Source organism: Hydra vulgaris, chromosome 15 (assembly GCF_038396675.1).
Source record: "Hydra vulgaris chromosome 15, alternate assembly HydraT2T_AEP".
Classification (NCBI taxonomy): Eukaryota; Metazoa; Cnidaria; class Hydrozoa; order Anthoathecata; family Hydridae; genus Hydra; species Hydra vulgaris.
In genome coordinates this window covers 16,632,501-16,652,237 of record NC_088934.1, presented here as the reverse complement: position 1 = coordinate 16,652,237, position 19,737 = coordinate 16,632,501, and the positions used below count along the sequence as shown (strand labels likewise).

Genomic DNA, 19,737 nt, shown 5'->3' with positions numbered 1-19,737 from the left:
TCTTATTCGTCTTAAAAAATCGCTATGGGCTCGTAACGTCAGTTCAAAATGGAAAATCACATCACTGGTTGGGGAATATAGGGAAACTAGAAAGTTTGTTAAAAAATTAAGTCATTCTTCTCTGAAATCTTTCGAAATTGCCCTTGCCAATGATAAGCGTAATCCTAAAAGACTGTTTTCATACATAAATAGTAAACGCTCTGTAATAAATCAGATCTCATCTATGCGAATCACTAGTTCCAGTGAGATCATTAGCTCTGACAAAATTACAATAGCCAACTCACTTAACAATCAATTTCAATCAGTTTTCAGCAAAGAGCCATCCAATGACAATCTTCCCCGTTTTGATCGTAGAACTAACACAATCCTCAATAGCATATCTTTTGATACTCTGGCCACTCTAATGGAACTCTCAGCACTAGATATATCTAAATCACTTGGTGTAGATAATGTCAGTCCTCACGTTTTACGCTTTTGTTCTACCTCAATGTCTTCTCCACTTACTCTCATCTTTCAAAAGTCATTTGACAATGGTGAAATTCCAAGCTCATGGTCCAAAGCAAATGTAACACCTTTATTTAAGAAGGGTAATATACCTTTATTTAATATATATATATTGTATATATATATATATATATATACAATATATATATATATTGTATATATATATATATATATACAATATATATATATATATTTATATATATATATATATATTTATATATAGATATAGATATATATATATATATAGATTTATATATAGATATATATATATATATATATATATATATATATATATATATATATATATATATATATATAATATATATATATATATATATATATATATATATATATATATATATATATATATATAGATATATATATATATATATATATATATATATATATATATATATATACAATATATATATATATATATATATATACAATATATATATATATTTATATATATATATATATATTTATATATAGATATAGATATATATATATATATAGATTTATATATAGATATATATATATATATATATATATATATATACAATATATATATATATATATATATATATAATATATATATATATATTTATATATATATATATATACAATATATATATATATATATATATACAATATATATATATATATTTATATATATATATATATTTATATATAGATATAGATATATATATATATATAGATTTATATATAGATATATATATATATGTATATATATATATATATAGATATATATATATATTTATAGATATATTTATATATAGATATATATAGATATATAAAAATATATAGATTTATATATAGATATAGATAATAATAGATACAAAAAATAAGTATATATATTTATATATATAGAGAGAGAGACAAAAATTTATAAATATTTATTTTATATAATATATAAATATATATATATATATTTATATATATATATATATTTATATATATATATATATTTATATATTATATTATATATATATATATAAATATTTTATATAATGTATATATATATAAATATTTTATATGGGTGTGTTTCGCGTGGGGGAGCGATCGCTCCGTGCATGTGCAGCACGCCTGTAAATGGCCTTCCGGATGTGACAAATAGCGCTTGCTAGTTTTATTACGAGAGTAAAAAGTTGTGCTCGTCTGAAGAACTTGCGAGGGAGGAAGCTATAAGTTGATTTTATAGAAAATATTTTTAGTAAATTTTTTGCTGAAATCAAAATATGCTTAAACAGTAGAGTTTGCATATTATTAAATAAAGAAGTAATATTCACAATAAAGTACGCCATAGGACGTACTTTGATTTTAATTTATGTGACATTAGTTTATTAAATTAAATTAGAATTGATTTTCCTGCTGCTACAAGAAAGTGCTGCTACACCAAACCCGCAGTTGGTGTAGCAACACTTCCTTGTAGCAGCAGGCTATAACTTAACTGCAGGTTTACCACCACTTTTTCATGTGATACAATCATTCTTAATGCTTTAATAACCACTTCGTCACGTGGTACAATCTTTCTAAACTCTTTTAAAACCACTTTTTTACGTGATACAATCTTTCTAGCTCTCATACAGTTAACCTTACCACTTTCTCGCATAACATAACTGAACAAAAGCCTATTGCAAATTAATTTTTAATTCCAAAATAAAAGAGAAACTATACCATAATAATGCATGACGTAAATGTCAGTAAAAATATATTTTAAATGTTAGTCCATATTTCTTCACTGAAATAAAATTTATATCTTTTTTTTGGCACGTCTTTGTAATGATTTTCTTATAAAATTCTTAATTATCAAAAATTCTTTAAAGATTTTCTCTTATTTTTTGCAATGTTATCACCTCATTCAATGTGACTGCTGATGTGATTTTTTTCGTTTGACGTCAGAGCGACCTAATGGATTAGCTATCAAGCTGAATAAACTGACTTGATCAGCTTCAGCTTTAATCTTAATGGAATAATTAATGACTACTTTATTTAAAATTCAAAAACATCAAATAAAAATCAAAACGTTGGAATAATATTTTTTGTCAAATACAAGTTAATAAACTAAAAGTTTTCACTGATATCTTTGGATCGGCTTATATTAAAGTCTATTTATTAAAAAGTTGAAACGAAACAAAAATTAAAATTAAAAAAGAAAAGTTTCAATAAACAATACATCTAACAAATATATTTGAAAACTTTGAATTAAAACTTTTGGAAGCATGCTCATAAACAACAAAAAAAAAAATGTATTGTCACTAGTTTCACAAATGCATTTCTCAAAATATAAGTTATTTATATATTTGTATATATATACTTACACTAATATATACTATATTAGTATAAGTATTTATTAAAGTATATAATCAATAAAAAATTATTCACTTGATAATAATTAAATCATGCATTCAGTTTAAATTAGTGGAATTTTTATGTTTTGTACAAACAATGAATGTAAAGTTATGAAGTCATTACTGCTAACAGATAGAATGAAATGTTTACTATTTTCAAAATGTTTCGCCCCAATGAGAGCGGAAAAGTTAAATTAAAAAATTAACATTTGATTGAATTTTGAAAAATCAAAAGTTTTATTCCCCAAAAATTTGTAAAAACATTCTGCTTTATTATTTTTAATATTTCACACATCTTTTGTAAATAAAAGAAATATTCTTGATTTTTTATTTTTAACTATTATTTTAAATTAAATTAAAAACATTTCTGTTGTTTAGAATGTCCACAATCAAGCATGTTAATTCAACTTCAATAAGAAACAAAGTTGTGTTGTCAACTATTAGTAAATGGCGATATTTAATTGTTTTTATTTAATACCAAAGCTGCAGTAACATATTTTTTCCTGTAGATAGCAAATGCATTAACTAAAAAACTAAAGCTTTTTCGTCTGAATTCCCAGACTTCATATGAAAAAAGTTCAAACAAAAAATTGTCCACCCTTTCCCTTGTATGCACTGGTACGCTTTTGAGCGACCTCCTTCTCATATTTGCGTACATAATTTATGAATAGACCCATGGCAACCAATTTCCAACTCTGAATATCGCTCTTGAAGACTTGATGCTGAGCGCGCATAATATATATATATATATATATATATATATATATATATATATATATATATATATATATATATATATATATATATATATATATATAGATATATTATGTATATAGATTTATATATATATATATATATATATATATATATATATATATATATATTATGTATATATATATACATATATATATATATATATTATGTATATATATATACATATATATATATATATATATATATATATATATATATATATATATATATATATATATATATATATATATATATATATATATTTATGTATATATATATATATATTCTCCGCATTTAAGATTTTTTTTAAATTTTCATTTTGAGTTCCATTGAAGATCTTAAATAATAATAAATATGAATAAAGATGGCAATAGTTTTTAAAAATATATTGATAAAGATTCTTTTTTGAAACTTTGGTAAATCCATAAAAGTCAGACCATCAAAAAGCAATTTGGTAAGCTAAAACAACAGATTAATGTGTACAGATGATGAAATAAAATGTATGAATGAGATATCTAATGGCAAATGTTATCTCCAGGCAAACTTAAACCACCACAATTATTCTCTTCTACATATTTTCCAAACTGGTCAAAACAAAATGATGTACCTTTAACTGTAGGATCATCTCTATTACCATAGCCAGCACTGTAAACCAAAGACATTTTAATTTCTTCATACAAATTGCTTTGAATAACTGGAAGATTAGGAAACACATTGAATAAAATATCATCTTGCAGTACATAATTATATTTGTCACACAAATGGCTTGTTATTCCTAAATTATTAGCAGTGATACTAATATTCAGTTTTGTTTTTTTAATATTTGCTGAACATTTATAAAGTAGGTACCACCTGATCCTTGCCGAAGTTTTACAAATGCTTTTTTCAATTGGGTCCCTAGTAAAATTTTCAAGGCAAACATACATATGACTTATTAGTAAATGTTTTACCAACCATCCCACAACATGTAAGAGAAAAAGAATGAGAATTATCTTTTGTTAAATTTTTTAGTCTATGATGTTGTTTTTCAAGAGCTTTAATATTACCAATTTTAAAATGTTTGATAAAAATAGGTATAAACTGTTGTGTCATTTTTTATGGATGGATGAGTTTTTAAAGCAGCTACAGTTTCATCACAAAGTATTCTTAAACAAGTTGACACATTGTGATGTTTAATTGGTTTGAACCGATTGAACATTAAATTGGTTATAAAAAAATGTTTTATAAGATCTGACTATTTTGCTGTTTTTGAAATACCTATGTAAGTGAAACATAGTTCTTGGCGTTTTTCTGTAGCTAATTGCTGCAAATAGATTTTATTAAATGAACAAAGTCATATAGAAGGAAAATGTTATCATTGCAAGTATTACAGAGATTAAACATTCCAAAAAACTTTTTATCTACTTTGTTATTGTTGCTAATAAGAAAATAAATAAAAAATAGCAACAACAGAACCGTCACAGTTTTTTATTTTTTTCAATTTTTTGCATTGTTTGATCGTGTTGAAAATTAGCAATTAAACCTGTTACTGATAATGCTTTATATAAAAACTGTTTTCTACCAAATAAAGAACAAATCATTATACTCAGAACTGTTTTTGTTAATTCATTTGGGGAATTAATAGATTTACCAAAAATGTTACCTCTTTGATATGTTAACTGTGGTTTAATATGAGTTTCATCAATTAGTAGAATAATCTGTCTTTTAGAAATAAAACATTTTTCAAAATACAACTTTAAGAAATCTTTATCTCCAACATATCTAACTTTAGATGTCAACTTAATTAAGAGTAAATAAAGTTAATAAAGAGTTCTTGAAAATGAAAAGCACACAAATGCCCTAGCAACCATATCAGGAGAATACTTTTTTTCACCAATAAACATTAAGGAGCTCATAATTAACATCTGTTCAATGACAATACTTTTCTTGTGATCAATTAGTAAAGAATTCAGATATTGCAGCATGGAGACGACTAATACAGGAACACCCAAGTTGTCCAATATATTAGCAGATTAAAGATATAAACAGTTTTCATAGATATTTGATATTATTAAGAAGGAAAAAGATATAGTTTTAGACATTATATTATTGCACAAATCTTTGAAAGAAGACATATTATCTGCTTTCACAAATGATTCCATTTCATCAGGCATAGTACTTCTTAAAGATGGCAATGATTTAAATGTTGGTCTTGATGGTGAGGTGAGGTTTGTCTCCATTCTGACTCCAGATTCTGACTCTTATAATTGCCAGTGGAGTCAGAATATGACTCAGATTTACACAAAAAAATACAGATGGTGGATGGTCTTAACTTTTCGTAAAATAAAACCTTTTCATAGTTTTTAGGCCAACCAGCTTCACAAATAAAAGTATTTAGGCTATCTGGAATATCATCTTGAGGTATATTGCTTATTTATCTTTTGTTCATCCACATTTTTTTTTGTTTTGAATGCGAAAAAATTTCATAGACTTTGTAACATTGTAGTTACCTCTGCATCCAGTGACACAACACTTAAAAATTATATTCTTCAAATCTAATTATTTAGCTCTAAAGTAGAAAGCAAATTTAATATACATAAAATTAAAAATGTATTGCATATTATATTAAAAGACCACATTCTTTTTCTGGGATGCGCCATATTATAAATTATTAATTTGAATTTTTAAAAAAAAAACTCGCCTACAGTTTTTTTAAGTTGTGCGTTTGCTCAGCCTGTCACTATATTAGGCCATGATATATATGTATTTTATTTGTTTGTTTGACAAGATAAAATAAAAAACACATGATAACATTCAATGATAACTACATGATAACATTCAATGAGCACTCTTGCTAAAGAAATACTAAAAATAAAAAAATTTAGTTAAATATATATACATATATTTTTTTTAATAGTACTTAAAAAATTTAAGTTTGAAAAATGATAACTAATTGAAAAATAAATATTTTTTATTGAAGCAAAAATCTTTAGAAGCTTAGTTTTTAAAATTTTTTAAATTATTTTTTACTGACCACAAGAAAACTATTTTTAAATTGGGTTTGGGAGCCATTGTTTATTGTTTGTTTTAAATCAATGTAATTCAGATTTAATTTATTCAAATCTAAAATTAATTTATATATATTAGTTAATTATATAATTTTTATATTATTTTGTTTTCTAAAATAGCATCTATGTACCATTTATTTAAATATTTTATTTATTTAAATAGCATCTTTTTTTAAATAATAAATCAGTAAAGTTATAACCACTTATTTATGTTTTTTTTAATTTTTTTTTAATTATTAATTTAAAAACTCATCACATTAACACACACATATATATAACATATATATATGCGTGTTACACATATATATGTTATATATATATGTAACAACAACATATATATATATATATATATATATATATATATATATATATATATATATATATATATATATATATATATATATATATATAACAGATATATATATATAACAGATATATATATATATAATAGATATATATATATATATATATATATATATATATATATATATATAACAGATATATATATATATATATATATATATATATATATATATATATATATATATATATATATATATATATATATATATATATATATATATATATATATATATATATATGTATATGTATATAAATTTGTTTATATGTATATGTATGTAAATATGTATATAAATTTGCTATGTACCATTTATTTAAATATTTTATTTATTTAAATAGCATCTTTTTTTAAATAATAAATCAGTAAAGTTATAACCACTTATTTATGTTTTTTTGAACTTTTTTTTAATTATTAATTTAAAAACTCATCACATTAACACACACATATATATAACATATATATATGCGTGTTACACATATATATGTTATATATATATGTAACAACAACATATATATATATATATATATTATATATATATATATATATATATATATATATATATATATATATATATATATATATATAACAGATATATATATATATATAATAGATATATATATATATATATATAACAGATATATATATATATATATAACAGATATATATATATATATATATATATATATATATATATATATATATATATATAACAGATATATATATATATATAATAGATATATATATATATATATATAACAGATATATATATATATATATATATATATATATATATATATATATAAATGTATATATATATATATATATATATATATATATATAGATTGTTGGCTTTGGGAAGAGCGGAAGGAAAAAAGTGATTCTTACGCCAACATATACGTCACTTTTAATTACTTTTAACTTTCGTCCAACATTTCCGTGTTGGACGAAAGTAAAAACCATTAATTTAATTACAAATTAATCGTTTTTTAAAAAAACCACAAAAACGCAAATTTAATTGACCAGAATGTTTTAAAAACATTGTGAATGTTTTTAACAATATAAACAATGTTTTTATTTTTATTTTTTTTAATAAAATGTTTTTATTTTAATTTTTTTTAATAAAATGTTTTTATTTTTATTTTTTTTACTGTAAATCATGCGCGGAGTGTTGCTACATCGACTATCTTATAGCCTGACTCGCAAGGGAGTGCTGCTACATCGACTGACAAATAGCCTGACTCGCAAGGGAGTGCTGCTACATCGACTGACAAATAGCCTGACTCGCAAGGGAGTGCTGCTACATCGACTGACAAATAGCCTGACCCGCAAGGGAGTGCTGCTACATCGACTGAGGGTTTGGTTGGGGCAGGCAGTCTATCATTATTAAAAAAAAAAAATTCCGGTCTTGCATTTTAATTTTTACTTTTTGTCAACAAAATATGGAAAAAACTTTCGGACAACATCTGAGGGTTCTATATATATATATATATATATATATATATATATATATATATATATATATATATATATATATATATATATATATATATATATATATATATATATATATATATATATGTATATGTATATAAATTTGTTTTTTAGATTAACGGTTGTTATAATTTCTTAGATGAACTGCAAAAATGGAATTTTTTCGAAATGGATTGCAACAGGTTTACAGCAACATTGATTTTACGTTTTTTGTTTAAAAACTAAAAAAAGTGTTTGCAAAGTTTAATTCTTTAACCTAGACTAGGTTTAAATATTGTTTATATTTTTTTAATTTTTTTTTTAGAGGTGATTTAGTTAAGCCACTCATTAATATGTTAGATGTGTCATTAATTATGTTAGAAATTAATGATAACAGTTGCAGCTTGTTATCTAAAATGCTTAATTGTATTTATGAGTTTTACAAAACCATCAATCCATTAGATAACTGTTTGACAATGCTTAATAAAACCATTCAAAATCGCATCCCAAAAGTTAAAAACAATTTTCAAAAAAAGTTTAACGAAGCACAGAGCTCATGGAATACACTGTCTAACATAGAATCACAACTGAAGGCAGATTTTTATATTTTATATACAAAAGTTTTTTATTTCAGTTATTATTATTAGTAACTTTTAAGTTAATTATTACCTTATTTATTAAGGTTTTTTACTATGAGTTTAATTTTGCTATGTAATTAGAAATAAATAATATTTATAATATAAGTTTCAATATTGAGAACAAATCTATGATATTTTATTTTTAGGTCATGGAAATGCTTGTGGATTTTGAAATTACAAAAGGAAACGAATTCAAAGAGCTTGCATCTGATATTCTGAATAATAAAATTGTATGTAAAATAAAACTAAACTTTTGATTCATCTCAAAAAAATACGAACAATATAATTTATTAAAAAAACTTGTATCGACGTGCACACAAAAAAAAGAAAAAAAGACTTCAAGTAAAGCTCAACAAAGAAAATTAAGAATTTAAAATTTTTCTAAATTTAAATATTTAATTTTTTATAAATAAAGTATTAAAGAAGTCTCAGATAATGAGAAATAATTTTAAAAGAGTCTCAGATAATAGCAAATATAGAAGGTGGTTGTGCTAATGTTATATATTTGAACTTTTGAAGTATGATCTTCTTACCCTGTGCCCTTTTGTTTGTATATAAGAAATATAAATTTAGGCAAAATACCAACACAATTGAACAATATTCAGGGGGAGCTCATTGATGGTAATGTTTCTGGTTATCCAAAGCTTTTATTTTGCTGATGCTATAAACTAGATTAATTATCGTAATTAAATAATCGTAATTTGGAACACATTTTTAACAACCAAGTAAATTAACACTTTATTCAATCATTATACACAAAATGTTCAATCAATGTGGTTCATATCTGACCAATCATCCAGATTCAACCCATCGTTTAGCTGGCAATTCAAAATTTTAAAGCTTGAGCAAGCATTTGAAGAAAAATCTTCTGAAAAAGAGCAAAGCACAAACATCACTAATTCAACTTGGCTTTTGTCTCCTGGTTCAAAGATCTTTTTGATATCACTCACATTGATGCTCTGACTGTCATCAGTATTAAAAGAAGACAAAGATTTTTAGCCCAGCAAGAAAAAGGTAGAAGGGGGATGATCTTGATCTAAGGGTAGATGGCTGGAGTAGATGAAGTGCTTGCTCATTTTTGATAAATTGAGTTTACTTAGCCGGTGATTTTTAGGGCCTGTTTACACTAAAAAAATTTTGTTTTTATCAGTGACTAAAATAATTGATTTCTAATTTTTAAGGTCGATTTTCACTGATTTTTTTTTTTTTTTTTGATAACAAGTAAAAATAATAAACGAGAAGGAGGGGGGGGAGGGTCTTAAGCTTGGGGTGGGTGGGAAAATTTTCCAAAAATTAATAAACGTTCCCCCCCCCCCGTTTTTTTTATTTTTTTTTATCAGGGACTCGAGAGTACAGTCTTAAGATCTGGATGTTTAAGACTTATTTTAAACTGATACCCGCACAAGAGGAAGGATTACATGATGTCTGTAATTGTAATACGGGTCTACCTGAAAACCTGGATCTCTGCACCTTAAGCAGCATGTGCTTCTTACAGTGATCTGCTGCTTCTGAAGTGACTACTTGAACACTCATCAATCCACTCAGCCTTAAAGTCAACATCATGCAGGTTTTCTAATCATTTGTGGTACTTGTCACAAGAACTTGTTAGCTTTCTTTGACAGTCAAGTCAGCTTGTCAACAAAGAGACTGATAGTGCCATGCAAAACAAAGAAGATCAAGATCAGGATCATTCCAAGCGAATCTCTGTTGCTCTTGATTCATTTAGGGGCTAGAACTCGGAAAATTTTATCAAAGCAAAATCAATATGATGGAACTTTTTAGGCAAATTTCAATATAAAAAGTAGTAGTCTTTAAAAGACTTTAATAATCACGCAGAATGATGAGTAGCAATGATTTAGGAATACAGTGGACTAATAATCTGAGATAAAACGCAGCTGCAATTCCTGCTGCAAGTTGTCAAGGATTATCACGTAATGTGCCCTGATAGCAGGAAACAGGCTTTATCCGGGCTGATGTCAACAATGGCTGAACACTGTCAGAAATTAAACATAGTTCACTATTAATGTGTTTAAAAATAAAAAAACTGTGTTGTTAAAAATAAATAAAAATATACTCACAATTTGTTGAATTTTAATAGTTTTCATATTCTTTGATGCACTTGAGCTACCCTGAAGCCTAAGTATTTATGGCTTAAACTTTTTATAGAGTGTTTTTATATTATGAGGAACAGATTAGGGGGTTAATAAAATGAAAAAATTTAAAAAAATTACTTTTTAAGCTCCACCTTACTGTAAGCCTTCTTGAAGGCTTGAGGTTGTCAATTTAATAAAAAAAGCAAAGCATGACAGATTGTTGTGCAAGTGATTATTGATGAAGATCAAAATTGTCACCAGGAAATTATAAAAACTCATTAAGATATTGAAGGAGACATTAAAACAATGTTGAAAGCAAACGAAAATGAGTATAAAATAAAGTAAATTCAATTGAAATTAAGTTGAAAGTCAAGGGAAGTGAATGAAACTAAATTGAAAGTTTTTAATTTCTTCTAGGTTTTGAAAAGTGTTGGAAAAAATATATGAATAGAGTTATAAATAAATATTTTGGTGTAAAAATAAAAGTTGTAGAGGTAATGTTGCAATTCTCATATGCAGTAAGATCTATGTAAGGCATAGTTTGAAAAAAAAGTTTTATATAAAGTTATCTATGAGCAGCAAACAGTAGATATAATTTTTTGAGATTTTAAAACATACCTATATTTTATACTAATTTTTTGATGTTTCTTTAAGTTTGTTTATACTTTATATAGTTTTTTTTCAATATTTAGAAAAATGCAGAAGACAGTCTTTTGTTAGAAGCTTATTGTCAATTGGAAATTTTATCATACAAGGAGCTAATCCAGCAACCACTAACAGAATCATTTTGGTCTGTTATTGAAAAAATGTCACAGGTTAGTTCTTTTATTTTTTCAAGGTAAATACATTAAGGAAAGAACAAACAAGCAGGAAAAACTTTTATGGTGATAGATAATTATTTGGCTTATGTTTTATAGGTTATTTAATAATTAATGACTCTATGAACTATATAAAAAGTGTTTTTTTATTTTTCTCTACATATTTATCTTGCTATGTCTCTGTTTATGTAGGGAAGATTCATATATAAGAATTAAATTCAAAATGAGTTTTCTTTTTTATGGCATTTGTAAATATGCTGATCAAATTTATCTGAACTAGTACCTGTTCTGCATGGATGGATGAGTAAATTAGTTCTTAATTTCAGGTGTTAGTTTTCCTATATATATTGTTTTTCTATCACATCATTTATGTGTTAAAAAATCAATAACGATCTTTGAATTATAGTGAATTATAATTATAATTGATTTTTTTAATGTTCTATACTTTACCTGATGATGTGGTAAAATAGTTGACGAACTGAAGGTACATAGTTCATTACATACAACACTTTGATGCGCATTTTAAATCCTTGCATTCACTATTTAATAATTGTTCTCAAAATATTTTTTGGTTGGCGTTGTGATAAAACAATAGAGGTGCTTTAAAACTGATTTTAATTTATTGTCTAAAACAGATAGTAACCACACTTTTTAAAATATAAGCTTTTAAAAATCTGAAATGTTTTTCTTCACTAAATTTACTTATACAGAATTTAACAACTTCTAAACCTAGTTCATGAGAGATACTAGTATAGAGATCAGTGATATCAACACTGTGCAATATGGTTTTTTGATATTATATATTATTAGCTAGTACTCTAATGAAATGCCAATCATCTTTAAGATATGTCTTCAATTTTGGTATAAGAGGTGAAAAAATTTACCTTTATATTAATATGCATCCATCATAACCAAGTAATCTTTTTTATCAGCAGATTTAATTTCTTTGTTACTCTTCAGTTCTTCTAAAATACTGCATTTCTTATTTGTAATGTAATGACTTTGCTTTAAATACACCTGGTTATTTGTTGCACAATGTAAATAAAAGGGAATTAAATGTGAACAATTCGCAATTAAATTTTTTTTTGACTAAAGAATTATTACTATATTTATTTTCATTTATTTTCATAAAATTGTTCATGAATGGGTAATTTTCTTGTATTTTGGTATTATATATATGGTATTTATCTTTTTGGTTGAGAGTAAACTTTTGAGATATTTGAGGCTTTGGTATATTCATTTTGGATAAATTTATTATTATAGGAGTTTTTTTTTTTGATTTTACTGCTCAATGGGATGGCTGGTAGTTTTTCGGTGTTAAACTATTATCAGATAAAGACAATTCATTAATTTGAAAAGTGGTTGTATGTTTTACTTGTTGTTCAGTTTCGATATCCCGACTGTGTTGAATATTATTTATTGTTTTATTGCTTCTTTCAATTAATAAATTTTTTTTTGTCTCTTTCATATGCTTTTCTCATTCCTTCAATTTTGTGGTCCCATTTTTTGTTAGTAATTTAAACATCTTTATTTATATAGAGCTTAAAGTTAAAATGTAAATCTTCTTGGAATAGGATTTCTGTGGAGTAATTGCACACAGTTTCTCTTATTTCATTATCAATCAAAGTTGAATTTCAGATCCAGGTTTGTCATGTCAAATTTGTAGAACTTCATATTCAGACTAAAAATTTGGAAGATCTAGTTTATGGTGTATTGGCGCATCTTCTTTGTATTTTAAGTGAATATTATCATTTCAATATTTACGGTGCATGTATAAATCCTCTTCCATATATTTGGTATTGAATATATTTAATTATTAAAAACCATTGAAATTTAACAAATTTCCTGTAAAACAATAGTAAAAACTAATAATATAAAGAAAGGAAAAAGGTTAATGATGAGTTAGACCATCAGCATCATCAATCTTACTTTTCTTTATATTATCTATTTTTACTAATGTTTTACCGGAAAAATTTGTTAAATGGTTTTTTATAATTAGTTTTTGTAAGAATAGAATATTAAAAAAAATTTTTCAATTGATTTTATATTGCAGAATATAGTGCAGAAAATTTCATATTGCAGAATATATAGTGCAGAAAAGTTTGTAAATTTATACTGATGATGACTAGTAGGGCTTCCAGTTCGAACATGTTCAGGTTCAAATGTTCAGGCTTTTGTCAATTTTTAAGAAGTTCAAGTTCGAACTTTTTTTCTTTAAAAGATCAAACATGTATATATATCAAAATTAGGTTCTTCATTATCATTTTAAACAGTAAGCCAAATTCTTTTTTAGACTTTGGCTTTTTTAGACACTTTTCGTTACTCTTAATTTTTATTGTGCAATACTTTTTTTCAAAAGCAACACTTTTAAAGTTTAAGCCACAAATGGAATAGTTAACAAATGATTTAGAACATTACTTTGCATTTGAAAATTAAAATAGTTACATGTGTTACATATTTTTAATTGTTAAAGAAATCCCACAGTGATACCCATAAAATAGATCGTTAAAATTTCTAAATAAAAAAAAAAAGGTTTAATTTAGCTTTGACGAACAAGTTTTTGTTGTACAAAATAAACAATATGGATAAGTTTTAAGAAATAAACAATATGGATTAGTTTTAAGAAAAACAACTAGATGATCTGATGCATGGGGCTGTTTCAAGTTTTCCAAAAAATTACAGAGTTCATTGTAAATTCTGTAAAATTATTCTCAAAATACCTGGCTCAAATACATTCTGAAGTTGTAATTGAGTTTACAAGAAAAAAACTTCATGAAGCTAATACACTTATAAGTCAACTTGTTAAAAAGATATTCAAATATTGAGTAATTGAAAGAAGAAACATTCGTTTAATTCATCTCATGAAGTAGTTGTCAAATCCGAATGTCATAAATAAAGATGACTAATCTTGCTACTAATCTCATTCAGCTATTATTTCAGCCATCTGGCAATAGCTCTGATAATGACAAGAAAGTATGCGGTAGTGGTAGAGCGCTCACTTCATAAGCGAGAGGTTCCGAGTTCAATCTCCACCACGTCCTTGGTTGTACTGCGCTTAACTTGTTTCTCCGCTCAGCGGCCTTGTTCGTCAAGGTTTGTGTTTCAGAGTTATTGAGTTGAGAGAGGGCTATACCCCAAATAAGTAGCCTCCTCATCTGCAGTGGTCTTCTTGGCCTTGAGGAGGTGAATTAACAAAAAAACAAAAAATAAAAGTAAATACTGATAGTATAACTGATAACATAAAAAGTATTAAAAATGAATTGAATTAGCTCAACAACTCGAACTTTTTATTGAACAATCAGACACTGAAGTAAAACATGACCATTAGGAAACTGAAACTTGTTCAAAAGGAAATGGGTGTTTTTGAAGCTAGCTAAGGTAGGCTTTAGTATTTATATTTACTTTTTAATGCTCTTCAAAAAATTCCTTCCACATCCGTAAAAGCTGAGAGAGCTTTTTCTAGACTTGGACTTTTTGCTACTAAAATAAGAAGTTCTTTAAATGACAAAACTTTTAAAACACAAACTTTTAAAAGCAAACTATGAAGAGTACTCATTAATGTTATTTACTTTTGTCCTAATTAATGATGATAAATATATAAATATTTTTACGCATACTTTGTATCACTTTTGTGTGTTTTAACATAACCAAAATAAAGATCGAAATAGTTAGAACTTTTTTCCGTAAAAGTTCGAACATGTTCAGGTTCGAACTTTTTTTAAAAAGTTTTAACTGGAAACCCTAATGACTAGTATATAGTCAAAAAATGTTTTTTTTAAAATGAGCAAGTTTGTCTTATTTTTAAAAATAATTATTCATTTTGTGCTTGAGAGATTTTGGTAATATATTTATATATATACATAATATATGTATATATACATATATATGTATATATATATATATATATATATATATATATATATATATATATATATATATATTTATATTTATATATATATTTATATTTGTAATATTGTATATATTGTTGTATAATAATTGTATATATTGTTTAAAAAAAGAATACTTTTTTATTTTTATTTTTTTACAAATTTTATTTAAGGATTTAGAGATAAAGTTTGGTGAAAAAAAAAAAACTTTGATAGGCCTTGTTAAGAAGCGTTATGCAGCTCGCATTTTTTGTAAATGTTGATAGTGTTCAGTTTAGTAAAAACTTTTTTTTTTGAATATTTAATTATCTTTTAACATTGTTTACATGATGTTTATTCAGAGGTCATAAAAAAAAGCATTTAACCACAACTGAGAATTTTTTAAAAAAACAAATTGTTTTATAAAAAAAAAAAAGCATTTTAATTTTTATAGACTTTAAATTAAATATAATTTTAAAAATTTAAATTGAGTTTTGAAGAAATGTATAATAGTAAAAGGTTGAATGTAAAATTTAGTTTCAAATGAATGTAAAGTAGTATCACAATTTTAGTTAAAGTTTTTTTCTAATCGTCTGCTAGCTATTTCATTATAATAAATATAAGTCTCTCCATCATAGATTATCATAGATTATTATAAGTGAAAGGAAATTAAAAACTTTTTTAATTATAAAAATAGAGAAGTGCTTTTGTTTAAGAGAATTCATTTCACTAATATATTTTTTATTTTTCATTAATTCAATATCATGTAAAGTTTTTTTTGACATAATAAGTTTGAGAACATAAATTAAGTTTATAAATATCTTATTGGTAACTGATAAAATCTATCTATAAGTTGTTTACAATCTTTATTAAAAATAATCCATAAAAATGTAAAAATTAAAATTAATAAATAAATTGTGATAAACAAACAAAAGATATTAATATAAGATTGTTTTAAGAAATAAATTATTAGGAAGTACAATCTTTTTCAAATACCAAGTTTAGATTCAATTAATAATTTTTGTTAAATTAGTTTAAAAAATTTTTTGCGAGATTTAAAATTGAATTTAATTACAATGGGATATTTTAAAATACTTTCAAAATATCTATAGTTTTTAAGCTCCTGTTAAAAATAAGGTTTTAATAATTATAAAACATTGAAAGCAAAGGGTTTTAAAAGGCTTTATCTGAAAGCAGAAAAGTGAATTTTATCAAAAGTTTACATATAGTTTTATAGTTTTACTTTTATTGCATATTATTCCTAGTCTACACTTAGCGCTATAATGAAAAATGACTAGAAAATGCAATAAATCCGCTAAATGCAAAAATTTGTATAGAAAATAGTGATGAGCAACTCAAAAAGTTAATGGGTGACCAAAATTAACACCTAGTTACACCAAAAGTCCAAGTGTACACCTCTGATATGTATACTTATGTGTGTGTGTGTGTATATATATATATATATATATATATATATATATATATATATATATATATATATATATATATATATATATATATATATATATATATATATATATATATATATATATATATACAATAGGCAAAAAAAAAATTAAACAAATTTTTTTTTCGAAAATAGCATTATATTGAAGGATTGTATTTAATTTTTGTCAAATATAAGTTTTTGATGTAGAAAAATGAACTGTACTACTTAGTTTATGACCTAGAAAAATCAACTGTATTTATCAAATATTTTTTCTTAAAAAAAATAATGGCACAAATAAGAAAAATTTCCAACTTTCCAAAACAAAAAATTACTTTTCAATATTAAGTAGGGCCACCCTTTGCCAAAACAAATGCTTGATGACGTCGAGGCATTGATTCCACTAGAGATTTGGTTTCTTCTGGAGTTATTTTCTCCCATGCTTTAACTATGGCTGCTTTTAGATCATTTTGTCCTCTGTAAGCTCAATCTCTAATTTTCTGGTCTAGAATGTTCCACAAATGCACATTGGGATTAAGGTCAGGGGACTGGGCAGGCCATTCCATCTCACTAATATCATTATTTCTAAAATATTCCTATGTTGTTATGGCAGAATGTTTTGGATTATTATCTTGTTGAAAGACAAAGTTATTTCCGAATCTAAATTTACAAGCAGAGGGCTTCAAATGTATCTTCAAAATGTCTATATACAAATTGGTGTTCATTGTTGATTTAACAAAAGTCAATTTGCTAGCTCCTTGCCATGCCATTCATTCTAACACTATGAAATTTCCACCACTGTGTTTTACTGTTCCTCTCATGCAACTCATTTTTGAGATTCTTGCTCTTGGATTCTATTTCGGATAGTTTGAGCTAAAATTGTGGTTGTTTTTATCTTTGTCTGCACTCTTTTGAGCAGCTTCAAATCTGTTTTGCTTGACTTGTAAAATAATGTTTCTATCAATGGCAGCAGATGTTTTTCTTTTACAGTCTCTTCCTGCTATATCAGTTGAAGTCCCATTCAGATTATACTTTTTTATAATGTTGCCGACTGTTGGAAAAGGGATTCCAATCTGCTTATTAAGTTCTCTTTAGGTCTTACAAATATTTACCACAACAAAAGTTTCTTTGAGATATTATCCAATGTAGTTTTACAATGCACATGTTGCTATAAATTAATCAATTTTATTCAATTAATCAAAACTCATGGGTTGCATATACAGGGTTGCCACTCAACCTGGAAAACCTGGAAATAGCATGAATCCCAGGGAAAACCTGGAAAACTCAGGGATTTTTTTTTTTTTTTTTAAATCAGGGAATACTCAGGGAAATTTTTTTCCCATTTTTGTAAAATAGTTATTTATCAAATTATTTACAATAGTTTAAACTAGTTAAAATTCATAATGTATATTACTAGTAATTTTTTATAAGATTGTACAATTTATTTTAAGTTTGGTTTGGTTTAATCTCACAATGATGTTTTAGACTGTTGCCACACTTTTGAAAAATAAAATAAAAAATATTATCTCAAAATAACTTCATAAAAGCATTGAAATAAAAAATCTAGAAAGTGACATCCTTTTCTGATAGCCCCCTTCCTTTCCCTAGTGCTTTTTTCCCCTTTTTATCATAACCATAACCCTATTTGAAGGATGTCCTTTATGGATGTACCCTAAATAAAATAATATAAAAATGCATTATATTCAATTTTATAATTTGTAATCATTTTATCTATAAATATGTAATATGGTTGTAAGAAGAATGCATTTTTTTAGAGTTATAATAATAAATAAAATGGATCAAACTTTTTTTTCAAATGATTAGCTTACTCACTCGGAGTATAAAGAATGGCTTGTAAAGACTAATGATAATAAATTTGCTAGATGTAGCAGTTGCTACAAAACCTTTAGCTTGTCAAAGATGGGAGATCAGGCAGTTAAGAGTCATAATGAAGGTAAAAAGCACCAAGTTAATGTTTGAGCTAAATCCCAGAAGTCACTTTTTCTAACCTGTTGTAAAAAATTCTACTATTACACCAACAGTATCCCTGGCAGTAGGTTAAAGAACTTTAGAACTTGTTGTTGCTTCAAATGAAGAAACAAGATCTGAAATTAAATGGGCTCTTGCAACTGTTATGTATGGATTGTCAAACAATGGTTCTGCTAATATGAAACAATTATTTACTAGTATATTTCCAGATAGTAAAGTTGCAAAAGGACTAACATTAGGAAGAACAAAAGTAAGGTATATGATTAATTTTGGGTTAGCACCATATTTTAAATGATTACTTCTTGAAACCAAAAGTTCACCATGTTATGTTGTCTTGTTTGATGAAAGTTTAAACAAAGTTACCCAAAATTGTCAAATG

The 19,737-nt window shown here is 24.9% G+C and overlaps 1 protein-coding gene across 2 annotated transcripts in view; it reads left to right on the top strand.

Moving 5' to 3' along the window:
• Positions 1–19,737, top strand: part of LOC136091512 (uncharacterized) — a 90,008-nt gene that overhangs the window by 49,175 nt on the left and 21,096 nt on the right. For both annotated transcript variants that reach the window (XM_065819154.1, XM_065819155.1), the window contains exons 12-15: positions 8,668–8,710; positions 8,833–9,100; positions 9,292–9,375; positions 11,931–12,053. In XM_065819154.1, the coding sequence (XP_065675226.1) occupies positions 8,668–8,710; positions 8,833–8,843 (54 nt within the window). In that variant the 3' untranslated portion in view covers positions 8,844–9,100; positions 9,292–9,375; positions 11,931–12,053. The remainder of the gene's footprint in view (positions 1–8,667; positions 8,711–8,832; positions 9,101–9,291; positions 9,376–11,930; positions 12,054–19,737) is intronic.